General features: G+C 67.2%; 1 protein-coding gene across 1 annotated transcript in view; it reads left to right on the top strand.

Annotated features, from left to right (window-relative positions):
* The window catches only part of LOC140429596 (uncharacterized), a 65,175-nt gene that overhangs the window by 18,504 nt on the left and 19,345 nt on the right, over window positions 1-27,326 (top strand). The window contains exon 4 of the mRNA XM_072516841.1: window positions 136-300. Coding sequence (XP_072372942.1) covers window positions 136-300 — 165 coding nt within the window. The remainder of the gene's footprint in view (window positions 1-135; window positions 301-27,326) is intronic.

A 27,326-nucleotide genomic window follows, 5' to 3' on the forward strand; every position in this document is an offset into this window, starting at 1 on the left:
TGCTCAGTGCTGGGGTTGGAGTGGAGCCTGGGGGCTGTGTGGTGACGTTCTGGGTCAATCTCTCCGAGGCCAGGGTTTGTGAGATGAAGGCCGCTCTCTCGCCCCTGTGTAATGTTGCTCTGTTTCTCTCTGCAGTGGTACAAGGACCAGTGGGGGGTGTGCGGGAAGTCGGAACCACAGCCTCGGTGTGTGACCTACATCCACCCAGAATCACCAGCTCTCGGCACTCACTGGATGAAGCAGATAGTCCACTTCCGCAAGTTGAAACTCACCAATAACATGCTCGATCAGTCTGGACATGTACGTGACCACGACCCCTGACCTTTAGTCTTGTTTATATCGCATTCCCTGCTCAGATACCACATGAGGCCATTTTACATCAGCCAAGGTACCTGCAGCCCTTTACCTCTCAGCCCAGTCCCTCACTCCCTCAGCCCAGCCACTCACCATCGGCCCAGTCCCTCACTCCCTCAGCCCAGTCCCTCACTCCCTCAGCCCAGTCACTTACTCTCAGCCCAGACCCTCACCATCGCCCCAGTCCCTCACTCCCACAGCCCAGCCACTCACCATCGGCCCAGTCCCTCACTCCCTCAGCCCAGTCACTTACTCTCAGCCCAGACCCTCACCATCGCCCCAGTCCCTCACTCCCTCAGCCCAGACCCTCACCATCGGCCCAGTCCCTCACTCCCTCAGCCCAGACCCTCACCATCGGCCCAGTCCCTCACTCCCTCAGCCCAGACCCTCACCATCGGCCCAGTCCCTCACTCCCTCAGCCCAGACCCTCACCATCGGCCCAGTCCCTCACTCCCTCAGCCCAGCCACTTACTCTCAGCCCAGACCCTCACCATCGGCCCAGTCCCTCACTCCCTCAGCCCAGCCACTTACTCTCAGCCCAGCCACTCACCATCGGCCCAGTCCCTCACTCCCTCAGCCCAGACCCTCACCATCGGCCCAGTCCCTCACTCCCTCAGCCCAGACCCTCACCATCGGCCCAGTCCCTCCTCCCTCAGCCCAGTCACTTACTTTCAGCCCAGACCCTCACCATCGGCCCAGTCCCTCTCTCCCTCAGCCCAGACCCTCACCAACGGCCCAGTCCCTCTGTCCGTCGCCCCAGTCCCTCACTCCCTCAGCATTGTCACTTACCCTCAGCCCAGACCCTCACCATTGGCCCAGTCCCTCACTCCCTCAGCCCAGTCCCTCTGTCCGTCGCCCCAGTCCCTCACTCCCTCAGCCCAGACCCTCACCATCGCCCCAGTCCCTCTCTCCCTCAGCCCAGCCCCTCACCAATGGCCCAGTCCCTCACTCCCTCAGCCCAGACCCTCTGTCCGTCGCCCCAGTCCCTCTCTCCCTCAGCCCAGCCCCTCACCATCGGCCCAGTCCCTCACTCCCTCAGCCCAGGCCCTCTGTCCGTCGCCCCAGTCCCTCTCTCCCTCAGCCCAGACCCTCACCATCGGCCCAGTCCCTCACTCCCTCAGCCCAGACCCTCACCATCGGCCCAGTCCCTCTGTCCGTCGCCCCAGTCCCTCACTCCCTCAGCCCAGACCCTCTGTCCGTCGCCCCAGTCCCTCTCTCCCTCAGCCCAGACCCTCACCATCGGCCCAGTCCCTCACTCCCTCAGCCCAGACCCTCTGTCCGTCGCCCCAGTCCCTCTCTCCCTCAGCCCAGACCCTCACCATCGGCCCAGTCCCTCACTCCCTCAGCCCAGACCCTCTGTCCGTCGCCCCAGTCCCTCACTCCCTCAGCCCAGACCCTCACCATCAGCCCAGTCCCTCTCTCCCTCAGCCCAGACCCTCACCATTGGCCCAGTCCCTCTCTCCCTCAGCCCAGACCCTCACCATCAGCCCAATCCCTCTCTCCCTCAGCCCAGACCCTCACCATCAGCCCAGTCCCTCTCTCCCTCAGCCCAGCCCCTCACCAATGGCCCAGTCCCTCTGTCCGTCGCCCCAGTCCCTCTCTCCCTCAGCCCAGCCCCTCACCAATGGCCCAGTCCCTCTGTCCCTCGCCCCAGTCCCTCACTCCCTCAGCCCAGTCACTTACTCTCAGCCCAGACCCTCACCATCGGCCCAGTCCCTCTCTGCCTCAGCCCAGAAGCACACCAACGGCCCAGTCCCTCTGTCCGTCGCCCCAGTCCCTCACTCTCTCAGCCCAGTCACTTACTCTCAGCCCAAACCCTCACCACCACCCTCACTCCCTCAGCCCAGACCCTCACCATCGGCCCAGTCCCTCACTCCCTCAGCCCAGCCACTCACCATCGGCCCAGTCCCTCACTCCCTCAGCCCAGACCCCCACCATCGGCCCAGTCCCTCACTCCCTCAGCCCAGTCACTTACTCCCAGCCCAGACCCTCACCATCGGCCCAGTCCCTCACTCCTCAGCCCAGACCCTCTGTCCGTCGCCCCAGTCCTCTCTCCCTCAGCCCAGCCCCTCACCAATGGCCCAGTCCCTCACTCCCTCAGCCCAGACCCTCACCATCGGCCCAGTCCCTTACTCTTCAGCCCAGAACCTCACCAATGGCCCAGTCCCTCACTCCCTCAGCCCAGACCCTCACCATCGGCCCAGTCCCTCTCTCCCTCAGCCCAGACCCTCACCAATGGCCCAGTCCCTCACTCCCTCAGCCCAGACCCTCACCATCGGCCCAGTCCCTCTCTCCCTCAGCCCAGACCGTCACCATCGGCCCAGTCCCTCACTCCCTCAGCCCAGTCCCTCTGTCCGTCGACCCAGTCCCTCACTCCCTCAGCATTGTCACTTACCCTCAGCCCAGACCCTCACCATCGGCCCAGTCCCTCACTCCCTCAGCCCAGTCCCTCTGTTCGTCGCCCCAGTCCCTCTCTCCCTCAGCCCAGACCCTCACCATCGGCCCAGTCCCTCACTCCCTCAGCCTAGACCCTCACCATCAGCCCAGTCCCTCTGTCCGTCGACCCAGTCCCTCACTCCCTCAGCATTGTCACTTACCCTCAGCCCAGACCCTCACCATCGGCCCAGTCCCTCTCTCCCTCAGCCCAGACCCTCACCAACGGCCCAGTCCCTCACTCCCTCAGCCAAGTCCCTCTGTCCGTCGTCCCAGTCCCTCTCTCCCTCAGCCCAGACCCTCACCATCGCCCCAGTCCCTCTCTCCCTCAGCCCAGACCCTCACCAACGGCCCAGTCCCTCTGTCCGTCGCCCCAGTCCCTCACTCCCTCAGCATTGTCACTTACCCTCAGCCCAGACCCTCACCATCGGCCCAGTCCCTCACTCCCTCAGCCCAGTCCCTCTGTCCGTCGCCCCAGTCCCTCTCTCCCTCAGCCCAGACCCTCACCATCGGCCCAGTCCCTCACTCCCTCAGCCCAGTCCCTCTGTTCGTCGCCCCAGTCCCTCTCTCCCTCAGCCCAGACCCTCACCATCGGCCCAGTCCCTCCTCCCTCAGCCCAGTCACTTACTCTCAGCCCAGACCCTCACCATCGCCCCAGTCCCTCTCTCCCTCAGCCCAGACCCTCACCAACGGCCCAGTCCCTCTGTCCGTCGCCCCAGTCCCTCACTCCCTCAGCATTGTCACTTACCCTCAGCCCAGACCCTCACCATTGGCCCAGTCCCTCACTCCCTCAGCCCAGTCCCTCTGTCCGTCGCCCCAGTCCCTCTCTCCCTCAGCCCAGACCCTCACCATCGCCCCAGTCCCTCTCTCCCTCAGCCCAGCCCCTCACCAATGGTCCAGTCCCTCACTCCCTCAGCCCAGACCCTCTGTCCGTCGCCCCAGTCCCTCTCTCCCTCAGCCCAGCCCCTCACCATCGGCCCAGTCCCTCACTCCCTCAGCCCAGGCCCTCTGTCCGTCGCCCCAGTCCCTCTCTCCCTCAGCCCAGACCCTCACCATCGGCCCAGTCCCTCACTCCCTCAGCCCAGACCCTCACCATCGGCCCAGTCCCTCTGTCCGTCGCCCCAGTCCCTCACTCCCTCAGCCCAGACCCTCTGTCCGTCGCCCCAGTCCCTCTCTCCCTCAGCCCAGACCCTCACCATCGGCCCAGTCCCTCACTCCCTCAGCCCAGACCCTCTGTCCGTCGCCCCAGTCCCTCTCTCCCTCAGCCCAGACCCTCACCATCGGCCGAGTCCCTCACTCCCTCAGCCCAGACCCTCTGTCCGTCGCCCCAGTCCCTCACTCCCTCAGCCCAGACCCTCACCATCAGCCCAGTCCCTCTCTCCCTCAGCCCAAACCCTCACCATTGGCCCAGTCCCTCTCTCCCTCAGCCCAGACCCTCACCATCAGCCCAATCCCTCTCTCCCTCAGCCCAGACCCTCACCATCAGCCCAGTCCCTCTCTCCCTCAGCCCAGCCCCTCACCAATGGCCCAGTCCCTCTGTCCGTCGCCCCAGTCCCTCTCTCCCTCAGCCCAGCCCCTCACCAATGGCCCAGTCCCTCTGTCCCTCGCCCCAGTCCCTCACTCCCTCAGCCCAGTCACTTACTCTCAGCCCAGACCCTCACCATCGGCCCAGTCCCTCTCTGCCTCAGCCCAGACCCACACCAACGGCCCAGTCCCTCTGTCCGTCGCCCCAGTCCCTCACTCTCTCAGCCCAGTCACTTACTCTCAGCCCAAACCCTCACCACCACCCTCACTCCCTCAGCCCAGACCCTCACCATCGGCCCAGTCCCTCACTCCCTCAGCCCAGCCACTCACCATCGGCCCAGTCCCTCACTCCCTCAGCCCAGACCCCCACCATCGGCCCAGTCCCTCACTCCCTCAGCCCAGTCACTTACTCCCAGCCCAGACCCTCACCATCGGCCCAGTCCCTCACTCCTCAGCCCAGACCCTCTGTCCGTCGCCCCAGTCCTCTCTCCCTCAGCCCAGCCCCTCACCAATGGCCCAGTCCCTCACTCCCTCAGCCCAGACCCTCACCATCGGCCCAGTCCCTTACTCTTCAGCCCAGAACCTCACCAATGGCCCAGTCCCTCACTCCCTCAGCCCAGACCCTCACCATCGGCCCAGTCCCTCTCTCCCTCAGCCCAGACCCTCACCAATGGCCCAGTCCCTCACTCCCTCAGCCCAGACCCTCACCATCGGCCCAGTCCCTCTCTCCCTCAGCCCAGACCGTCACCATCGGCCCAGTCCCTCACTCCCTCAGCCCAGTCCCTCTGTCCGTCGACCCAGTCCCTCACTCCCTCAGCATTGTCACTTACCCTCAGCCCAGACCCTCACCATCGGCCCAGTCCCTCACTCCCTCAGCCCAGTCCCTCTGTTCGTCGCCCCAGTCCCTCTCTCCCTCAGCCCAGACCCTCACCATCGGCCCAGTCCCTCACTCCCTCAGCCCAGACCCTCACCATCAGCCCAGTCCCTCTGTCCGTCGACCCAGTCCCTCACTCCCTCAGCATTGTCACTTACCCTCAGCCCAGACCCTCACCATCGGCCCAGTCCCTCTCTCCCTCAGCCCAGACCCTCACCAACGGCCCAGTCCCTCACTCCCTCAGCCAAGTCCCTCTGTCCGTCGTCCCAGTCCCTCTCTCCCTCAGCCCAGACCCTCACCATCGCCCCAGTCCCTCTCTCCCTCAGCCCAGACCCCCACCAACGGCCCAGTCCCTCTGTCCGTCGCCCCAGTCCCTCACTCCCTCAGCATTGTCACTTACCCTCAGCCCAGACCCTCACCATCGGCCCAGTCCCTCACTCCCTCAGCCCAGTCCCTCTGTCCGTCGCCCCAGTCCCTCTCTCCCTCAGCCCAGACCCTCACCATCGGCCCAGTCCCTCACTCCCTCAGCCCAGTCCCTCTGTCCGTCGTCCCAGTCCCTCTCTCCCTCAGCCCAAACCCTCACCATCGCCCCAGTCCCTCTCTCCCTCAGCCCAGACCCTCACCAACGGCCCAGTCCCTCTGTCCGTCGCCCCAGTCCCTCACTCCCTCAGCATTGTCACTTACCCTCAGCCCAGACCCTCACCATCGGCCCAGTCCCTCACTCCCTCAGCCCAGTCCCTCTGTCCGTCGCCCCAGTCCCTCTCTCCCTCAGCCCAGACCCTCACCATCGGCCCAGTCCCTCACTCCCTCAGCCCAGTCCCTCTGTTCGTCGCCCCAGTCCCTCTCTCCCTCAGCCCAGACCCTCACCATCGGCCCAGTCCCTCACTCCCTCAGCCCAGACCCTCACCATCGGCCCAGTCCCTTACTCTTCAGCCCAGAACCTCACCAATGGCCCAGTCCCTCACTCCCTCAGCCCAGACCCTCACCATCGGCCCAGTCCCTCTCTCCCTCAGCCCAGACCCTCACCAATGGCCCAGTCCCTCACTCCCTCAGCCCAGACCCTCACCATCGGCCCAGTCCCTCTCTCCCTCAGCCCAGACCGTCACCATCGGCCCAGTCCCTCACTCCCTCAGCCCAGTCCCTCTGTCCGTCGACCCAGTCCCTCACTCCCTCAGCATTGTCACTTACCCTCAGCCCAGACCCTCACCATCGGCCCAGTCCCTCACTCCCTCAGCCCAGTCCCTCTGTTCGTCGCCCCAGTCCCTCTCTCCCTCAGCCCAGACCCTCACCATCGGCCCAGTCCCTCACTCCCTCAGCCCAGACCCTCACCATCAGCCCAGTCCCTCTGTCCGTCGACCCAGTCCCTCACTCCCTCAGCATTGTCACTTACCCTCAGCCCAGACCCTCACCATCGGCCCAGTCCCTCTCTCCCTCAGCCCAGACCCTCACCAACGGCCCAGTCCCTCACTCCCTCAGCCAAGTCCCTCTGTCCGTCGTCCCAGTCCCTCTCTCCCTCAGCCCAGACCCTCACCATCGCCCCAGTCCCTCTCTCCCTCAGCCCAGACCCTCACCAACGGCCCAGTCCCTCTGTCCGTCGCCCCAGTCCCTCTCTCCCTCAGCCCAGACCCTCACCATCGGCCCAGTCCCTCACTCCCTCAGCCCAGTCCCTCTGTCCGTCGCCCCAGTCCCTCTCTCCCTCAGCCCAGACCCCCACCATCGGCCCAGTCCCTCCTCCCTCAGCCCAGTCACTTACTCTCAGCCCAGACCCTCACCATCGCCCCAGTCCCTCACTCCCTCAGCATTGTCACTTACCCTCAGCCCAGACCCTCACCATCGGCCCAGTCCCTCTCTCCCTCAGCCCAGACCCTCACCATCAGCCCAGTCCCTCACTCCTCAGCCCAGACCCTCACCATCGGCCCAGTCCCTCTCTCCCTCAGCCCAGACCCTCACCAACGGCCCAGTCCCTCTGTCACTCGCCCCAGTCCCTCAACTCCCTCAGCCCAGTCACTTACTCTCAGCCCAGACCCTCACCAACGGCCCAGTCCCTCACTCCCTCAGCCCAGACCCTCAGCCACAGCCTCCCTCCCTCAGCCCAGTCCCTCACTCTCTCAGCCCAGTCACTTACTCTCAGCCCAGACCCTCACCATTGGCCCAGTCCCTCCCTCCTTCAGCCCAGACCCTCACCATCGCCCCAGTCCCTCTCTCCCTCAGCCCAGACCCTCACCAACGGCCCAGTCCCTCTGTCCGTCGCCCCAGTCCCTCTCTCCCTCAGCCCAGCCCCTCACCAACGGACCAGTCCCTCACTCCCTCAGCCCAGTCCCTCTGTCCGTCGCCCCAGTCCCTCTCTCCCTCAGCCCAGACCCCCACCATCGGCCCAGTCCCTCCTCCCTCAGCCCAGTCACTTACTCTCAGCCCAGACCCTCACCATCGCCCCAGTCCCTCTCTCCCTCAGCCCAGACCCTCACCAACGGCCCAGTCCCTCTGTCCGTCGCCCCAGTCCCTCACTCCCTCAGCATTGTCACTTACCCTCAGCCCAGACCCTCACCATTGGCCCAGTCCCTCACTCCCTCAGCCCAGTCCCTCTGTCCGTCGCCCCAGTCCCTCTCTCCCTCAGCCCAGACCCTCACCATCGCCCCAGTCCCTCTCTCCCTCAGCCCAGACCCTCACCAACGGCCCAGTCCCTCACTCCCTCAGCCCAGTCCCTCTGTCCGTCGCCCCAGTCCCTCTCTCCCTCAGCCCAGACCCTCACCATCGGCCCAGTCCCTCCCTCCTTCAGCCCAGTCCCTCAACCTCAACCCAATCCCTCACTCCCTCAGCCGAGACCCTCACCAACGGCCCAGTCCCTCTCTCCCTCAGCCCAGACCCTCACCATCGGCCCAGTCCCTCTCTCCCTCAGCCCAGACCCTCACCAACGGCCCAGTCCCTCTGTCCGTCGCCCCAGTCCCTCTCTCCCTCAGCCCAGACCCTCACCATTGGCCCAGTCCCTCACTCCCTCAGCCCAGTCCCTCTGTCCGTCGCCCCAGTCCCTCTCTCCCTCAGCCCAGACCCTCACCATCGCCCCAGTCCCTCTCTCCCTCAGCCCAGACCCTCACCAACGGCCCAGTCCCTCACTCCCTCAGCCCAGTCCCTCTACCGTCGCCCCAGTCCCTCTCTCCCTCAGCCCAGACCCTCACCATCGGCCCAGTCCCTCCCTCCTTCAGCCCAGTCCCTCAACCTCAACCCAATCCCTCACTCCCTCAGCCGAGACCCTCACCAACGGCCCAGTCCCTCTCTCCCTCAGCCCAGACCCTCACCATCGGCCCAGTCCCTCTGTCCGTCGCCCCAGTCCCGCACTCTCTCAGCCCAGTCACTTACTCTCAGCCCAAACCCTCACCATCGGCCCAGTCCCTCTCTCCCTCAGCCCAGACCCTCACCAACGGCCCAGTCCCTCACTCCCTCAGCCCAGACCCTCACTCCCTCAGTCCAGTCACACTCTCAGCCCAGTCCCTCACCAATGGCCCAGTCCTTCCCTCCCTCAGCCCAGACTCTCAGCCACAGCCAGTCCCTCCCTCCCTCAGCCCTGACCCTCACCATCAGCCCAGTCTCTCCCTCCCTCAGCCCAGACCCTCAGCCACAGCCAGTCCCTCCCTCCCTCAGCCCTGACCCTCACCATCAGCCCAGTCTCTCCCTCCCTCAGCCCAGACCCTCAGCCACAGCCTCCCTCCCTCAGCCCAGTCACTTACTCTCAGCCCAGTCCCTCACTATCGGCCCAGTTCCCCCATCCCTCAGCCCAGTCCCTCTCTCCCTCCGCCCAGACCCTCAACTTCAACCCAATCCCTCATGTTCAGCCCAGTCCCTCACCCACAGCCCAGTCCCTCACTCTTAGCCCAGTCCTTCAACCTCAGCCCAGTCCCTCAACCGCAGCCCAGTGCCTCCCTCCCTCAGTCCAGCCCTCAACCTCAGCTCAAGACTCTCCCCCCGCCCAGACCCTCAACCTCAACCCTATCTCTCACGCTCAGCCCAGTCCCTCAACCTCAGCCAAATTCCTCACCTTCAGCCCAGTCCCTCACTCTCAGCCCAGTCCCTCACCTTCAGCCCAGTCCCTCACCCTCAGCCCAGTCCCTCACTCTCAGCCCAGTCCCTCACCTTCAGCCCAGTCCCTCACCCTCAGCCCAGTCCCTCACCTTCAGCCCAGTCCCTCACTCTCAGCCCAGTCCCTCACCCTCAGCCCAGTCCCTCACTCTCAGCCCAGTCCCTCACCTTCAGCCCAGTCCCTCACCTTCAGCCCAGTCCCTCACCCTCAGCCCAGTCCCTCACTCTCAGACCAGTCCCTCAACCTCAGCCCAGTCCCTCCCTCCCTCCGCCCAGATCCTAAATCTCAGTCCAGTACATCTCCCCCTCAGCTCAGTCCCTCACCCTGTCCCTGCCCCCCAGCCCAGTCCCTCAACCGCAGCCAAATTCCTCACCTTCAGCCCAGTCTCCCACCCTCAGACCAGTCCCTCACCCTCAGCCCACTCCCTCCCCTCAGCTCAGTCCCCACCCTCAGCCCAGTCCGTCCCCTCAGCCCAGTCCCTCACCCTCAGCTCAGTCCCCACCCTCAGCCCAGTCCCCACCCTCAGCCCAGTCCCTCCCCTCAGCTCAGTCCCCACCCTCAGCCTAGTCCGTCCCCTCAGCCCAGTCCCTCACCTTCAGCCCAGTCCCTCACCCTCAGTCCACTCCCTCGCCCTCAACCCAATCTCTCCCTCACTCCTCAGCCCAGTCCCTCCCCTCAGCCCAGTCCCTCACCTCAGCGCAATCTCTCCCCTCAACCCAGTCCGTCCCCTCAGCCCAGTCCCTCCCTCACCTCAGTCCAATCCCTCCCCTCAACCCAGTCCCTCCCCTCAGCCCAGTCCCTCCCTCACCCTCAGCCCAGTCCCTCACCCTCAGCCCAGTCTCCACCCTCAGCCCAGTCCCTCCCCTCAGCCCAGTCCCTCCCCTCAGCCTAGTTCCTCCCCTCAGCCCCGTCCCTCCCCTCAGCCCAGTCCCTGACCCTCAGCCCAGTCACTCGCCCTCAAGCCAGTCCCTCTACTCAGCCCAGTCCCTCCCTCACCTCAGCCCAATCCCTCCCCTCAGCGCAGTCCCTCCCCTCAGCCCAGTCCCTCCCCTCAGCCCAGTCCCTCCCCTCAGCCTAGTCCCTCCCCTTAGCCCAGTCCCTCACCTCAACCCAGTCCCTCCCCTTAGCCCAGTCCCTCACCTCAACCCAGTCCCTCTCCCACAGCGCAGTCCCTCACTCTCAGCCAAGTCCCTCCCCTTAGCCCAGTCCCTCACTCTCAGCCAAGTCCCTCCACTCAGCCCAGTTCCTCACTCTCAGCCCAGTCCCTCGCTCTCAGCCCAGTCCCTCACTCTCAGCCAAGTCCCTCCACTCAGCCCAGTCCCTCCCCTCAGCCCAGTTCCTCACTCTCAGCCCAGTCCCTCACTCTCAGCCAAGTCCCTCCACTCAGCCCTGTCCCTTACTTTAGCCCAGTTCCCCAGCCTAACCTCTCCTGTTAGCCCAATCCTTCCCCTCAGCCCAACCCCTCCCCTCAGCCCAGTTCCTCAACCCAGTCCCTCTCCCACAGCCCAGTCCCTCACCTCAGCCCAAGTCCCACACCTCAGCCCAGTCCCTCACCTCAACCCAGTCCCTCTCCCACAGCCCAGTCCCTCACCTCAACCTAGTTCCTCCCCTCAGCCCAATCCCTCACTCTCAGCCCAGTCCCCCTACTCAGCCCAGTCCCCCTACTCAGCCCAGTCCCTCCCCTCAGCCCAGTCCCTCCCCTCAGCCCAGTCCCTCCCCTCAGCCCAGTCCCTCCCCTCAGCCCAGTCCCTCCCCTCAGCCCAGTCCCTCCCCTCAACCCAGTCCCTCCCCTCAACCCAGTCCCTCCCCTCAGCCCAGTCCCTCCCCTCAGCCCAGTCCCTCCCCTCAGCCCAGTCCCTCAGCCCAGTCCCTCCCCTCAACCCAGTCCCTCCCCTCAGCCCAGTCCCTCCCCTCAGCCCAGTCCCTCCCCTCAGCCCAGTCCCTCCCCTCAGCCCAGTCCCTCCCCTCAGCCCAGTTCCTCCCCTCAGCCCAATCCCTCCCCTCAGCCCAGTCCCTCCCCTCAACCCAGTCCCTCCCCTCAGCCCAGTCCCTCCCCTCAGCCCAGTCCCTCCCCTCAGCCCAATCCCTCCCCTCAGCCCAGTCCCTCCCCTCAGCCCAGTCCCTCCCCTCAGCCCAGTCCCTCCCCTCAGCCCAGTCCCTCCCCTCAGCCCAGTCCCTCCCCTCAGCCCAGTCCTTCCCATCAGCCCAGTCCCTCCCCTCAGCCCAGTCCCTCCCCTCAGCCCAGTCCCTCACCTCAGCCCAGTCCCTCCCCTCAGCCCAGTCCTTCCCCTCAGCCCAGTCCCTCCCTTCAGCCCAGTCCCTCCCATCAGCCCAGTCCCTCACCTCAGCCCAGTCCCTCCCCTCAGCCCAGTCCCTCCCCTCAGCCCAGTCCTTCCGCTCAGCCCAGTCCCTCACCTCAGCCCAGTCCCTCCCATCAGCCCAGTCCCTCCCCTCAGCCCAGTCCCTCCCCTCAGCCCAGTCCCTCCCCTCAGCCCAGTCCCTCCCCTCAGCCCAGTCCCTCCCCTCAGCCCAGTCCCTCCCCTCAGCCCAGTCCCTCCCCTCAGCCCAGTCCCTGAGCTCAGCCCAGTCCCTCCCCTCAGCCCAGTCCCTCACCTCAGCCCAGTCCCTCCCCTCAGCCCAATCCATCCCCTCAGCCCAGTCCCTCCCCTCAGCCCAGTCCCTCCCCTCAGCCCAGTCCCTCCCCTCAGACCAGTCCCTCCCCTCAGACCAGTCCCTCCCCTCAGCCCAGTCCCTCCCCTCAGCCCAATCCCTCCCCTCAGCCCAGTCCCTCCCCTCAGCCCAGTCCCTCCCCTCAGCCCAGTCCCTCCCCTCAGCCCAGTCCCTCCCCTCAGCCCAGTCCCTCCCATCAGCCCAGTCCCTCCCCTCAGCCCAGTCCCTCCCCTCAGCCCAGTCCCTCCCCTCAGCCCAGTCCCTCCCCTCAGCCCAGTCCCTCCACTCAGCCCAGTCCCTCACCTCAGCCCAGTCCCTCCCCTCAGCCCAGTCCCTCCCCTCAGCCCAGTCCCTCCCCTCAGCCCAGTCCCTCCCCTCAGCCCAGTCCCTCACCTCAGCCCCGTCCCTCACCTCAGCCCAATCCCTCACCTCAGCCCCGTCCCTCACCTCAGCCCCGTCCCTCACCTCAGCCCAGTCCCTCCCCTCAGCCCAATCCCTCCCCTCAGCCCAATCCCTCCCCTCAGCTCAATCCCTCCCCTCAGCCCAGTCCCTCCCCTCAGCCCAGTCCCTCCCCTCAGCCCAGTCCCTCCCCTCAGCCCAGTCCCTCCCCTCAGCCCAGTCCCTCCCCTCAGCCCAGTCCCTCCACTCAGCCCAGTCCCTCCCATCAGCCCAGTCCCTCCCCTCAGCCCAGTCCCTCTCTCCCTCAGCCCAGTCCCTCCCCTCAGCCCAGTCCCTCCACTCAGCCCAGTCCCTCCCATCAGCCCAGTCCCTCCACTCAGCCCAGTCCCTCCCATCAGCCCAGTCCCTCCACTCAGCCCAGTCCCTCCCATCAGCCCAGTCCCTCCCATCAGCCCAGTCCCTCACCTCAGCCCAGTCCCTCCACTCAGCCCTGTCCCTTACTTCAGCCCAGTTCCCCAGCCTAACCTCTCCTGTCAGCCCAATCCTTCCCCTCAGCCCAGTCCCTCCCCTCAGCCCAGTCCCTCAGCCCAGTCCCTCTCTCCCTCAGCCCAGTCCGTCCCCTCAGCCCAGTCCCTCCCCTCAGCCCAGTCCCTGAGCTCAGCCCAGTCCCTCCCCTCAGCCCAGTCCCTCCCCTCAGCCCAGTTCCTCAACCCAGTCCCTCTCTCCCTCAGCCCAGTCCGTCCCCTCAGCCCAGTCCGTCCCCTCAGCCCAGTTCCTCAACCCAGTCCCTCTCTCCCTCAGCCCAGTCCGTCCCCTCAGCCCAGTCCCTCCCCTCAGCCCAGTTCCTCAACCCAGTCCCTCTCTCCCTCAACCCAGTCCCTCTCTCCCTCAGCCCAGTCCCTCCCCTCAGCCCAGTCCCTCCCCTCAGCCCAGTCCCTCCCCTCAGCCCAGTCCCTGAGCTCAGCCCAGTCCCTCCCCTCAGCCCAGTCCCTCCCCTCAGCCCAGTCCCTCCCCTCAGCCCAGTCCGTCCCCCCAGCCCAGTCCCTCCCCTCAGCCCAGTCCCTGAGCTCAGCCCAGTCCCTCCCCTCAGCCCAGTCCCTCCCCTCAGCCCAGTCCCTCCCCTCAGCCCAGTCCCTCCCCTCAGCCCAGTCCATGAGCTCAGCCCAGTCCCTCCCCTCAGCCCAGTCCCTCACTTCAGCCCAGTCCCTCCCCTCAGCCCAGTCCCTGAGCTCAGCCCAGTCCCTCCCCCCAGCCCAGTCCCTCCCCTCAGCCCAGTCCCTCCCCTCAGCCCAGTCCCTCCCCTCAGCCCAGTCCCTCCCCTCAGCCCAGTCCCTCACTCTCAGCCCAGTCCCTCCCCTCAGCCCAGTCCCTCACTCTCAGCCCAGTCCCTCCCCTCAGCCCAGTCCCTCCCCTCAGCCCAGTCCCTCCCCTCAGCCCAGTCCCTCCCCTCAGCCCAGTCCCTCACCTCAGCCCAGTCCCTCCCCTCAGCCCAGTCCCTCCCCTCAGCCCAGTCCCTCCCCTCAGCCCAGTCCCTCCCCTCAGCCCAGTCCCTCCCCTCAGCCCAGTCCCTCCCCTCAGCCCAGTCCCTCCACTCAGCCCTGTCCCTTACTTCAGCCCAGTCCCTCACCTCAGCCCAGTCCCTCCCCTCAGCCCAGTCCCTCCCCTCAGCCCAGTCCCTCCCCTCAGCCCAGTCCCTCCCCTCAGCCCAGTCCCTCCACTCAGCCCAGTCCCTCCCCTCAGCCCAGTCCCTCTCTCCCTCAGCCCTGTCCCTCCCCTCAGCCCAGTCCCTCCACTCAGCCCTGTCCCTTACTTCAGCCCAGTCCCTTACTTCAGCCCAGTCCCTCACCTCAGCCCAGTCCCTCCACTCAGCCCTGTCCCTTACTTCAGCCCAGTTCCCCAGCCTAACCTCTCCTGTCAGTCCGAACCTTCACCTCAGCCCAGTCCCTCCCCTCTGCCCAGTTCCTCAACCCAGTCCCTCTCTCCCTCAGCCCAGTCCGTCCCCTCAGCCCAGTCCCTCCCCTCAGCCCAGTCCCTCCCCTCTGCCCAGTTCCTCAACCCAGTCCCTCTCTCCCTCAGCCCAGTCCCTCCCCTCTGCCCAGTTCCTCAACCCAGTCCCTCTCTCCCTCAGCCCAGTCCGTCCCCACAGCCCAGTCCCTCCCTCACCTCAGGCCAAACCCTCCCCACAGCCCAGTCCCTCCCCTCAGCCCAGTCCCTCCCCTCAGCCCAGTCCCTCCCCTCAGCCCAGTCCCTCCCCTCAGCCCAGTCCCTCCCCTCTGCCCAGTTCCTCAACCCAGTCCCTCTCTCCCTCAGCCAAGTCCCTCCCCTCAGCCCAGTCCCTCCCCTCAGCCCAGTCCCTCCCCTCAGCCCAGTCCCTCCCTTCAGCCTAATCCCTCCCCTCAGCCTAATCCCTCCCCTCAGCCCAATCCCTCCCCTCAGCCCAATCCCTCCCCTCAGCCCAATCCCTCCCCTAAGCCTTGTCCCTCCCCTAAGCCTTGTCCCTCCCCTCAGCCAAGTCCCTCCCCTCAGCCCAGTCCCTCACTCTCAGCCCAGTCCCTCCCCTCAGCCGAGTCCCTCCCCTCAGCCCAGTCCCTCCCTTCAGCCCAGTCCCTCCCCTCAGCCCAGTCCCTCCCATCAGCCCAGTCCCTCACCTCAGCCCAATCCCTCACCTCAGCCCAGTCCCTCCCCTCAGCCCAGGCCCTCCACTCAGCCCAGGCCCTCCACTCAGCCCAGTCCCTCCCCTCAGCCCAGTCCCTCCCCTCAGCCCAGTCCCTCCCCTCAGCCCAGTCCCTCCCCTCAGCCCAGTCCCTCCCCTCAGCCCAGTCCCTGAGCTCAGCCCAGTCCCTCACCTCAGCCCAGTCCCTCCCCTCAGCCCAGTCCCTCCCCTCAGCCCAATCCCTCCCCTCAGCCCAGTCCCTCCCCTCAGCCCAGTCCCTCCCCTCAGCCCAGTCCCTCCCCTCAGCCCAGGCCCTCCCCTCAGCCCAGTCCCTCCCCTCAGCCCAGTCCCTGAGCTCAGCCCAGTCCCACCCCTCAGCCCAGTCCCTCACCTCAGCCCAGTCCCTCCCCTCAGCCCAATCCCTCCCCTCAGCCCAGTCCCTCCCCTCAGCCCAGTCCCTCCCCTCAGCCCAGTCCCTCCCCTCAGCCCAGTCCCTCCCCTCAGCCCAGTCCCTCCCCTCAGCCCAGTCCCTCCCATCAGCCCAGTCCCTCCCCTCAGCCCAGTCCCTCCCCTCAGCCCAGTCCCTCCCCTCAGCCCAATCCCTCCCCTCAGCCCAGTCCCTCCCCTCAGCCCAGTCCCTCCCCTCAGCCCTGTCCCTCCCCTCAGCCCAGTCCCTCCCCTCAGCCCAGTCCCTCCACTCAGCCCAGTCCCTCCCATCAGCCCAGTCCCTCCCATCAGCCCAGTCCCTCCACTCAGCCCAGTCCCTCCCATCAGCCCAGTCCCTCCCATCAGCCCAGTCCCTCCCCTCAGCCCAGTCCCTCCCCTCAGCCCAGTCCCTCCACTCAGCCCTGTCCCTTACTTCAGCCCAGTTCCCCAGCCTAACCTCTCCTGTCAGCCCAATCCTTCACCTCAGCCCAGTCCGTCCCCTCAGCCCAGTCCCTCCCCTCAGCCCAGTCCCTGAGCTCAGCCCAGTCCCTCCCCTCAGCCCAGTCCCTCCCCTCAGCCCAGTTCCTCAACCCAGTCCCTCTCTCCCTCAGCCCAGTCCGTCCCCTCAGCCCAATCCTTCCCCTCAGCCCAGTCCCTCCCCTCAGCCCAGTCCCTCCCCTCAGCCCAGTCCCTCCCCTCAGCCCAGTCCCTCCCCTCAGCCCAGTCCCTGAGCTCAGCCCAGTCCCTCCCCTCAGCCCAGTCCCTCCACTCAGCCCTGTCCCTCACTTCAGCCCAGTCCCTCACCTCAGCCCAGTCCCTCCCCTCAGCCCAGTCCCTGAGCTCGGCCCAGTCCCTCCCCTCAGCCCAGTCCCTCCACTCAGCCCTGTCCCTTACTTCAGCCCAGTCCCTCACCTCAGCCCTGTCCCTCCCCTCAGCCCAGTCCCTCCACTCAGCCCTGTCCCTTACTTCAGCCCAGTCCCTCACCTCAGCCCTGTCCCTCCCCCCAGCCCAGTCCCTCCACTCAGCCCAGTCCCTCCCCTCAGCCCTGTCCCTCCCCTCAGCCCTGTCCCTCCCCTCAGCCCTGTCCCTCCCCTCAGCCCAGTCCCTCACCTCAGCCCAGTCCCTCCCCTCAGCCCAGTCCCTCCACTCAGCCCAGTCCCTCCACTCAGCCCAGTCCCTCCCCTCAGCCCAGTCCCTCCACTCAGCCCTGTCCCTTACTTCAGCCCTGTCCCCCCGCCTAACCTCTCCTGTCAGTCCGATCCTTCACCTCAGCCCAGTCCCTCCCCTCTGCCCAGTTCCTCAACCCAGTCCCTCTCTCCCTCAGCCCAGTCCCTCCGCTCTGCCCAGTTCCTCAACCCAGTCCCTCCCCTCTGCCCAGTTCCTCAACCCAGTCCCTCTCTCCCTCAGCCCAGTCCCTCTCTCCCTCAGCCCAGTCCGTCCCCTCAGCCCAGTCCCTCCCCACAGCCCAGTCCCTCCCTCACCTCAGGCCAAACCCTCCCCACAGCCCAGTCCCTCACCTCAGCCTAGTTCCTCCCCTCAGCCCAGTACCTCACTCTCAGCCCAGTCCCTCGCCTCAGCCCAGTCCCTCCCCTCTGCCCAGTTCCTCAACCCAGTCCCTCTCTCCCTCAGCCCAGTCCCTCTCTCCCTCAGCCCAGTCCGTCCCCTCAGCCCAGTCCCTCCCCACAGCCCAGTCCCTCCCCACAGCCCAGTCCCTCCCCACAGCCCAGTCCCTCCCCACAGCCCAGTCCCTCCCTCACCTCAGGCCAAACCCTCCCCACAGCCCAGTCCCTCACCTCAGCCCAGTACCTCACTCTCAGCCCAGTCCCTCCCCTCAGTCCACTCCCTCGCCCTCAGCCAAGTCCCTCCCCTCAGCCCAGTCCCTCCCCTCAGCCCAGTCCCTCCCCTCAGCCCAGTCCCTCCCCTCAGCCCAGTCCCTCCCTTCAGCCTAATCCCTCCCCTCAGCCCAATCCCTCCCCTAAGCCTTGTCCCTCCCCTCAGTCCACTCCCTCGCCCTCAGCCAAGTCCCTCCCCTCAGCCCAGTCCCTCCCCTCAGCCCAGTCCCTCCCCTCAGCCCAGTCCCTCCCCTCAGCCCAGTCCCTCCCTTCAGCCTAATCCCTCCCCTCAGCCCAATCCCTCCCCTAAGCCTTGTCCCTCCCCTCAGCCAAGTCCCTCCCCTTAGCCCAGTCCCTCACTCTCAGCCCAGTCCCTCCCCTCAGCCCTGTCCCTTACTTTAGCCCAGTCCCTTACTTTAGCCCAGTTCCCCAGCCTAACCTCTCCTGTTAGCCCAGTCCTTCCCCTCAGCCCAGTCCCTCACCTCAACCTAGTCCCACCCCTCAGCCCAGTCCCTCACCTCAACCTTGTTCCTCCCCTCAGCCCAATCCCTTACCCTCAGCACAGTCCCTCCCCTCAGCCCAGTCCCTCCCCTCAGCCCAGTCCATCCCCTCAGCCCAGTCCATCCCCTCAGCCCAGTCCCTCCCCTCAGCCCAGTCCCTCCCCTCAGCCCAGTCCCTCCCCTCAACCCAGTCCCTCCCCTCAGCCCAGTCCCTCCCATCAGCCCAGTCCCTCACCTCAGCCCAGTCCCTCCCCTCAGCCCAGTCCCTCCCATCAGCCCAATCCCTCCCCTCAGCCCAGTCCCTCCCATCAGCCCAATCCCTCCCCTCAGCCCAATCCCTCCCCTCAGCCCAATCCCTCCCCTCAGCCCAGTCCCTCCGCTCAGCCCAGTCCCTCCCCTCAGCCCAGTCCCTCCCCTCAGCCCAGTCCCTCCACTCAGCCCAGGCCCTCCCCTCAGCCCAGGCCCTCCCCTCAGCCCAGTCCCTCCCCTCAGCCCAGTCCCTCCCCTCAGCCCAGTCCCTCCCCTCAGCCCAGTCCCTCCCCTCAGCCCAGTCCCTCCCCTCAGCCCAGTTCCTCCCATCAGCCCAGTCCTTCCCCTCAGCCCAATCCCTCCCCTCAGCCCAGTCCCTCCCCTCAGCCCAGTCCCTCCCCTCAGCCCAATCCCTCCCCTCAGCCCAGTCCCTCCCCTCAGCCCAGTCCCTCCCCTCAGCCCAGTCCCTCCCCTCAGCCCAGTCCCTCCCCTCAGCCCAGTTCCTCCCATCAGCCCAGTCCTTCCCCTCAGCCCAATCCCTCCCCTCAGCCCAGTCCCTCCCCTCAGCCCAGTCCCTCCCCTCAGCCCAATCCCTCCCCTCAGCCCAGTCCCTCCCCTCAGCCCAGGCCCTCCACTCAGCCCAGTCCCTCCCCTCAGCCCAGTCCCTCCCATCAGCCCAGTCCTTCCCCTCAGCCCAGTCCCTCCCCTCAGCCCAGTCCCTCCCCTCAGCCCAGTCCCTCCCCTCAGCCCAGTCCCTCCCCTCAGCCCAGTCCCTCCCCTCAGCCCAGTCCCTCCCCTCAGCCCAGTCCCTCCCCTCAGCCCAGTCCCTCCCCTCAGCCCAGTCCCTCCCCTCAGCCCAGTCCCTCCCCTCAGCCCAATCCCTCCCCTCAGCCCAGTCCGTCCCCTCAGCCCAGTCCCTCCCATCAGCCCAGTCCCTCCCCTCAGCCCAGTCCCTCCCCTCAGCCCAGTCCCTCCCATCAGCCCAGTCCTTCCCCTCAGCCCAGTCCCTCCCCTCAGCCCAGTCCCTCCCCTCAGCCCAGGCCCTCCACTCAGCCCAGTCCCTCCCCTCAGCCCAATCCCTCCCCTCAGCCCAATCCCTCCCCTCAGCCCAATCCCTCCCCTCAGCCCAATCCCTCCCCTCAGCCCAGTCCCTCCCCTCAGCCCAGTCCCTCCACTCAGCCCAATCCCTCCCCTCAGCCCAGTCCCTCCCCTCAGCCCAGTCCCTCCCCTCAGCCCAGTCCCTCCCCTCAGCCCAGGCCCTCCACTCAGACCAGTCCCTCCCCTCAGCCCAGTCCCTCCCCTCAGCCCAGTCCCTCCCCTCAGCCCAGTCCCTCCCCTCAGCCCAGTCCCTCCCCTCAGCCCAGTCCCTCCCTTCAGCCCAATCCCTCCCCTCAGCCCAATCCCTCCCCTCAGCCCAGTCCCTTCCCTCAGCCCAGTCCCTCCCCTCAGCCCAGTCCCTCCCCTCAGCCCAGTCCCTCCCATCAGCCCAGTCCCTCCCATCAGCCCAGTCCCTCCCCTCAGCCCAGTCCCTGAGCTCAGCCCAGTCCCTCCCCTCAGCCCAGTTCCTCCCCTCAGCCCAGTCCCTCCCCTCAGCCCAGTCCCTCCCCTCAGCCCAGTCCCTCCCCTCAGCCCAGTCCCTCCCCTCAGCCCAGTCCCTCCACTCAGCCCAGTTCCTCAACCCAGTCCCTCCCCTCAGCCCAGTCCGTCCCCTCAGCCCAGTCCCTCACCTCAGCCCAGTCCCTCCACTCAGCCCAGTCCCTCACCTCAGCCCAGTCCCTCCCCTCAGCCCAGTCCGTCCCCCCAGCCCAGTCCCTCCCCCCAGCCCAGTCCCTCCCCTCAGCCCAGTCCCTCCCCTCAGCCCAGTCCCTCACCTCAGCCCAGTCCCTCCCCTCAGCCAGTCCCTCCCCTCAGCCCAGTCCCTCCCCTCAGCCCAGTCCCTCACCTCAGCCCAGTCCCTCCCCTCAGCCCAGTCCCTCCACTCAGCCCAGTCCCTCCCCTCAGCCCAGTCCCTCCACTCAGCCCAGTCCCTCCACTCAGCCCTGTCCCTTACTTCAGCCCAGTCCCTCACCTCAGCCCTGTCCCTCCCCTCAGCCCAGTCCCTCCACTCAGCCCAGTCCCTCCCCTCAGCCCTGTCCCTCCCCTCAGCCCTGTCCCTCCCCTCAGCCCAGTCCCTCACCTCAGCCCAGTCCCTCCCCTCAGCCCAGTCCCTCCACTCAGCCCTTCCCTCCACTCAGCCCAGTCCCTCCCCTCAGCCCAGTCCCTCCACTCAGCCCTGTCCCTTACTTCAGCCCTGTCCCCCCGCCTAACCTCTCCTGTCAGTCCGATCCTTCACCTCAGCCCAGTCCCTCACCTCTGCCCAGTTCCTCAACCCAGTCCCTCTCTCCCTCAGCCCAGTCCCTCCCCTCTGCCCAGTTCCTCAACCCAGTCCCTCTCTCCCTCAGCCCAGTCCCTCTCTCCCTCAGCCCAGTCCGTCCCCTCAGCCCAGTCCCTCCCCACAGCCCAGTCCCTCCCTCACCTCAGGCCAAACCCTCCCCACAGCCCAGTCCCTCACCTCAGCCTAGTTCCTCCCCTCAGCCCGGTACCTCACTCTCAGCCCAGTCCCTCCCCTCAGCCCAGACCCTCCCCTCTGCCCAGTTCCTCAACCCAGTCCCTCTCTCCCTCAGCCCAGTCCCTCTCTCCCTCAGCCCAGTCCGTCCCCTCAGCCCAGTCCCTCCCCACAGCCCAGTCCCTCCCCACAGCCCAGTCCCTCCCCACAGCCCAGTCCCTCCCCACAGCCCAGTCCCTCCCCACAGCCCAGTCCCTCCCCACAGCCCAGTCCCTCCCCACAGCCCAGTCCCTCCCCACAGCCCAGTCCCTCCCCACAGCCCAGTCCCTCCCCACAGCCCAGTCCCTCCCTCACCTCAGGCCAAACCCTCCCCACAGCCCAGTCCCTCACCTCAGCCTAGTTCCTCCCCTCAGCCCAGTACCTCACTCTCAGCCCAGTCCCTCCCCTCAGTCCACTCCCTCGCCCTCAGCCCAGTCCCTCCCCTCAGCCCAGTCCCACCCCTCAGCCCAGTCCCTCCCCTCAGCCCAGTCCCTCCCTTCAGCCTAATCCCTCCCCTCAGCCCAATCCCTCCCCTAAGCCTTGTCCCTCCCCTCAGTCCACTCCCTCGCCCTCAGCCAAGTCCCTCCCCTCAGCCCAGTCCCTCCCCTCAGCCCAGTCCCTCCCCTCAGCCCAGTCCCTCCCTTCAGCCTAATCCCTCCCCTCAGCCCAATCCCTCCCCTAAGCCTTGTCCCTCCCCTCAGCCAAGTCCCTCCCCTTAGCCCAGTCCCTCACTCTCAGCCCAGTCCCTCCCCTCAGCCCTGTCCCTTACTTTAGCCCAGTCCCTTACTTTAGCCCAGTTCCCCAGCCTAACCTCTCCTGTTAGCCCAGTCCTTCCCCTCAGCCCAGTCCCTCACCTCAACCTAGTCCCACCCCTCAGCCCAGTCCCTCACCTCAACCTAGTTCCTCCCCTCAGCCCAATCCCTTACCCTCAGCACAGTCCCTCCCCTCAGCCCAGTCCCTCCCCTCAGCCCAGTCCCTCCCCTCAGCCCAGTCCCTCCCCTCAGCCCAGTCCCTCCCCTCAACCCAGTCCCTCCCCTCAGCCCAGTCCCTCCCATCAGCCCAGTCCCTCACCTCAGCCCAGTCCCTCCCCTCAGCCCAGTCCCTCCCATCAGCCCAATCCCTCCCCTCAGCCCAGTCCCTCCCATCAGCCCAATCCCTCCCCTCAGCCCAATCCCTCCCCTCAGCCCAGTCCCTCCCCTCAGCCCAGTCCCTCCCATCAGCCCAGTCCCTCCCCTCAGCCCAGGCCCTCCCCTCAGCCCAGGCCCTCCCCTCAGCCCAGTCCCTCCCATCAGCCCAGTCCCTCCCCTCAGCCCAGTCCCTCCCCTCAGCCCAGTCCCTCCCCTCAGCCCAGTTCCTCCCATCAGCCCAGTCCTTCCCCTCAGCCCAATCCCTCCCCTCAGCCCAGTCCCTCCCCTCAGCCCAGTCCCTCCCCTCAGCCCAATCCCTCCCCTCAGCCCAGTCCCTCCCCTCAGCCCAGTCCCTCCCCTCAGCCCAGTCCCTCCCCTCAGCCCAGTCCCTCCCCTCAGCCCAGTCCCTCCCCTCAGCCCAGTCCCTCCCCTCAGCCCAGTCCTTCCCCTCAGCCCAGTCCCTCCCCTCAGCCCAGTCCCTCCCCTCAGCCCAGGCCCTCCACTCAGCCCAGTCCCTCCCCTCAGCCCAGTCCCTCCCATCAGCCCAGTCCTTCCCCTCAGCCCAGTCCCTCCCATCAGCCCAGTCCCTCCCCTCAGCCCAGTCCCTCCCCTCAGCCCAGTCCCTCCCCTCAGCCCAGTCCCTCCCCTCAGCCCAGTCCCTCCCCTCAGCCCAGTCCCTCCCCTCAGCCCAGTCCCTCCCCTCAGCCCAGTCCCTCCCCTCAGCCCAGTCCCTCCCCTCAGCCCAGTCCCTCCCCTCAGCCCAGTCCCTCCCCTCAGCCCAGTCCCTCCCCTCAGCCCAGTCCCTCCCCTCAGCCCAGTCCGTCCCCTCAGCCCAGTCCGTCCCCTCAGCCCAGTCCCTCCCCTCAGCCCAGTCCCTCCCCTCAGCCCAGTCCCTCCCCTCAGCCCAGTCCCTCCCCTCAGCCCAGTCCGTCCCCTCAGCCCAATCCCTCCCCTCAGCCCAGTCCCTCCCCTCAGCCCAGTCCCTCCCATCAGCCCAGTCCTTCCCCTCAGCCCAGTCCCTCCCCTCAGCCCAGTCCCTCCCCTCAGCCCAGTCCTTCCCCTCAGCCCAGTCCCTCCCCTCAGCCCAGTCCCTCCCCTCAGCCCAGGCCCTCCCCTCAGCCCAGGCCCTCCCCTCAGCCCAATCCCTCCCCTCAGCTCAATCCCTCCCCTCAGCCCAATCCCTCCCCTCAGCCCAGTCCCTCCCCTCAGCCCAGTCCCTCCACTCAGCCCAATCCCTCCCCTCAGCCCAGTCCCTCCCCTCAGCCCAGTCCCTCCCCTCAGCCCAGGCCCTCCACTCAGACCAGGCCCTCCACTCAGACCAGTCCCTCCCCTCAGCCCAGTCCCTCCACTCAGCCCAGTCCCTCCCCTCAGCCCAGTCCCTCCACTCAGCCCAGTCCCTCCCCTCAGCCCAGTCCCTCCACTCAGCCCAATCCCTCCCTTCAGCCCAATCCCTCCCTTCAGCCCAATCCCTCCCCTCAGCCCAATCCCTCCCCTCAGCCCAGTCCCTCCCCTCAGCCCTGTCCCTCCCCTCAGCCCAGTCCCTCCCCTCAGCCCAGTCCCTCCCATCAGCCCAGTCCCTCCCCTCAGCCCAGTCCCTGAGCTCAGCCTAGTCCCTCCCCTCAGCCCAGTTCCTCCCCTCAGCCCAGTCCCTCCCCTCAGCCCAGTCCCTCCCCTCAGCCCAGTCCCTCCACTCAGCCCAGTTCCTCAACCCAGTCCCTCCCCTCAGCCCAGTCCGTCCCCTCAGCCCAGTCCCTCACCTCAGCCCAGTCCCTCCACTCAGCCCAGTCCCTCCCCTCAGCCCAGTCCGTCCCCCCAGCCCAGTCCCTCACCTCAGCTCAGTCCCTCCACTCAGCCCAGTCCGTCTCCCCAGCCCAGTCCCTCCACTCAGCCCAGTCCCTCCACTCAGCCCAGTCCCTCCACTCAGCCCTGTCCCTCCCCTCAGCCCAGTCCCTCCCCTCAGCCCAGTCCCTCCCCTCAGCCCAGTCCCTCCACTCAGCCCTGTCCCTTCCTTCAGCCCAGTTCCCCAGCCTAACCTCTCCTGTCAGTCCGATCCTTCACCTCAGCCCAGTCCGTCCCCTCAGCCCAGTTCCTCACCTCAGCCCAATCCCTCAGCCCAGTCCCTCCCCTCAGCCCAGTCCCTCCCCTCAGCCCAGTCCCTCCCCTCAGCCCAGTTCCTCACCTCAGCCCAATCCCTCAGCCCAGTCCCTCCCCTCAGCCCAGTCCCTCCCCTCAGCCCAGTCCCTCCCCTCAGCCCAGTTCCTCCCCTCAGCCCAGTCCCTCAGCCCAATCCCTCCCCTCAGCCCAGTTCCTCAACCCAGTCTCTCACCTCAGCCCAGTCCGTCCACTCAGCCCAGTCCCTCACCTCAGCCCAGTTCCTCAATTCAGTCCCTCTCTCCCTCAGCCCAGCCTGTCCCCTCAGCCCAGTCCCTCAGCCCAGTCCCTCCCTCACCTCAGGCCAAACCCTCCCCACAGCCCAGTCCCTCACCTCAGCCTAGTTCCTCCCCTCAGCCCAGTACCTCACTCTCAGCCCAGTCCCTCCCCTCAGCCCAGACCCTCCCCTCTGCCCAGTTCCTCAACCCAGTCCCTCTCTCCCTCAGCCCAGTCCCTCTCTCCCTCAGCCCAGTCCGTCCCCTCAGCCCAGTCCCTCCCCACAGCCCAGTCCCTCCCCACAGCCCAGTCCCTCCCCACAGCCCAGTCCCTCCCCACAGCCCAGTCCCTCCCCACAGCCCAGTCCCTCCCCACAGCCCAGTCCCTCCCCACAGCCCAGTCCCTCCCCACAGCCCAGTCCCTCCCCACAGCCCAGTCCCTCCCCACAGCCCAGTCCCTCCCTCACCTCAGGCCAAACCCTCCCCACAGCCCAGTCCCTCACCTCAGCCTAGTTCCTCCCCTCAGCCCAGTACCTCACTCTCAGCCCAGTCCCTCCCCTCAGTCCACTCCCTCCCCTCAGTCCACTCCCTCGCCCTCAGCCCAGTCCCTCCCCTCAGCCCAGTCCCACCCCTCAGCCCAGTCCCTCCCCTCAGCCCAGTCCCTCCCTTCAGCCTAATCCCTCCCCTCAGCCCAATCCCTCCCCTAAGCCTTGTCCCTCCCCTCAGTCCACTCCCTCGCCCTCAGCCAAGTCCCTCCCCTCAGCCCAGTCCCTCCCCTCAGCCCAGTCCCTCCCCTCAGCCCAGTCCCTCCCCTCAGCCCAGTCCCTCCCTTCAGCCTAATCCCTCCCCTCAGCCCAATCCCTCCCCTAAGCCTTGTCCCTCCCCTCAGCCAAGTCCCTCCCCTTAGCCCAGTCCCTCACTCTCAGCCCAGTCCCTCCCCTCAGCCCTGTCCCTTACTTTAGCCCAGTCCCTTACTTTAGCCCAGTTCCCCAGCCTAACCTCTCCTGTTAGCCCAGTCCTTCCCCTCAGCCCAGTCCCTCACCTCAACCTAGTCCCACCCCTCAGCCCAGTCCCTCACCTCAACCTAGTTCCTCCCCTCAGCCCAATCCCTTACCCTCAGCACAGTCCCTCCCCTCAACCCAGTCCCTCCCCTCAGCCCAGTCCCTCCCCTCAGCCCAGTCCCTCCCCTCAGCCCAGTCCCTCCCCTCAACCCAGTCCCTCCCCTCAGCCCAGTCCCTCCCATCAGCCCAGTCCCTCACCTCAGCCCAGTCCCTCCCATCAGCCCAGTCCCTCACCTCAGCCCAGTCCCTCCCCTCAGCCCAGTCCCTCCCATCAGCCCAATCCCTCCCCTCAGCCCAGTCCCTCCCATCAGCCCAATCCCTCCCCTCAGCCCAATCCCTCCCCTCAGCCCAGTCCCTCCCCTCAGCCCAGTCCCTCCCATCAGCCCAGTCCCTCCACTCAGCCCAGGCCCTCCCCTCAGCCCAGGCCCTCCCCTCAGCCCAGTCCCTCCCATCAGCCCAGTCCCTCCCCTCAGCCCAGTCCCTCCCCTCAGCCCAGTCCCTCCCCTCAGCCCAGTTCCTCCCATCAGCCCAGTCCTTCCCCTCAGCCCAATCCCTCCCCTCAGCCCAGTCCCTCCCCTCAGCCCAGTCCCTCCCCTCAGCCCAATCCCTCCCCTCAGCCCAGTCCCTCCCCTCAGCCCAGTCCCTCCCCTCAGCCCAGTCCCTCCCCTCAGCCCAGTCCCTCCCCTCAGCCCAGTCCCTCCCCTCAGCCCAGTCCCTCCCCTCAGCCCAGTCCTTCCCCTCAGCCCAGTCCTTCCCCTCAGCCCAGTCCCTCCCCTCAGCCCAGTCCCTCCCCTCAGCCCAGGCCCTCCACTCAGCCCAGTCCCTCCCCTCAGCCCAGTCCCTCCCATCAGCCCAGTCCTTCCCCTCAGCCCAGTCCCTCCCATCAGCCCAGTCCCTCCCCTCAGCCCAGTCCCTCCCCTCAGCCCAGTCCCTCCCCTCAGCCCAGTCCCTCCCCTCAGCCCAGTTCCTCCCATCAGCCCAGTCCCTCCCCTCAGCCCAGTCCCTCCCCTCAGCCCAGTCCCTCCCCTCAGCCCAGTCCCTCCCCTCAGCCCAGTCCCTCCCCTCAGCCCAGTCCCTCCCCTCAGCCCAATCCCTCCCCTCAGCCCAGTCCGTCCCCTCAGCCCAGTCCGTCCCCTCAGCCCAGTCCGTCCCCTCAGCCCAGTCCCTCCCCTCAGCCCAGTCCCTCCCCTCAGCCCAGTCCCTCCCCTCAGCCCAGTCCCTCCCCTCAGCCCAGTCCCTCCCCTCAGCCCAGTCCGTCCCCTCAGCCCAATCCCTCCCCTCAGCCCAGTCCCTCCCCTCAGCCCAGTCCCTCCCATCAGCCCAGTCCTTCCCCTCAGCCCAGTCCCTCCCCTCAGCCCAGTCCCTCCCCTCAGCCCAGTACTTCCCCTCAGCCCAGTCCCTCCCCTCAGCCCAGGCCCTCCCCTCAGCCCAGGCCCTCCCCTCAGCCCAATCCCTCCCCTCAGCCCAATCCCTCCCCTCAGCCCAATCCCTCCCCTCAGCCCAGTCCCTCCCCTCAGCCCAGTCCCTCCACTCAGCCCAATCCCTCCCCTCAGCCCAGTCCCTCCCCTCAGCCCAGTCCCTCCCCTCAGCCCAGGCCCTCCACTCAGACCAGTCCCTCCCCTCAGCCCAGTCCCTCCACTCAGCCCAGTCCCTCCCCTCAGCCCAGTCCCTCCACTCAGCCCAATCCCTCCCTTCAGCCCAATCCCTCCCCTCAGCCCAATCCCTCCCCTCAGCCCAGTCCCTCCCCTCAGCCCTGTCCCTCCCCTCAGCCCAGTCCCTCCCCTCAGCCCAGTCCCTCCCATCAGCCCAGTCCCTCCCCTCAGCCCAGTCCCTGAGCTCAGCCTAGTCCCTCCCCTCAGCCCAGTTCCTCCCCTCAGCCCAGTCCCTCCCCTCAGCCCAGTCCCTCCCCTCAGCCCAGTCCCTCCCCTCAGCCCAGTCCCTCCACTCAGCCCAGTTCCTCAACCCAGTCCCTCCCCTCAGCCCAGTCCGTCCCCTCAGCCCAGTCCCTCACCTCAGCCCAGTCCCTCCACTCAGCCCAGTCCCTCCCCTCAGCCCAGTCCGTCCCCCCAGCCCAGTCCCTCACCTCAGCCCAGTCCCTCCACTCAGCCCAGTCCGTCTCCCCAGCCCAGTCCCTCCACTCAGCCCAGTCCCTCCACTCAGCCCAGTCCCTCCACTCAGCCCTGTCCCTCCCCTCAGCCCAGT

Source organism: Scyliorhinus torazame, chromosome 1 (assembly GCF_047496885.1).
Source record: "Scyliorhinus torazame isolate Kashiwa2021f chromosome 1, sScyTor2.1, whole genome shotgun sequence".
In the NCBI taxonomy this organism is placed as follows: Eukaryota; Metazoa; Chordata; class Chondrichthyes; order Carcharhiniformes; family Scyliorhinidae; genus Scyliorhinus; species Scyliorhinus torazame.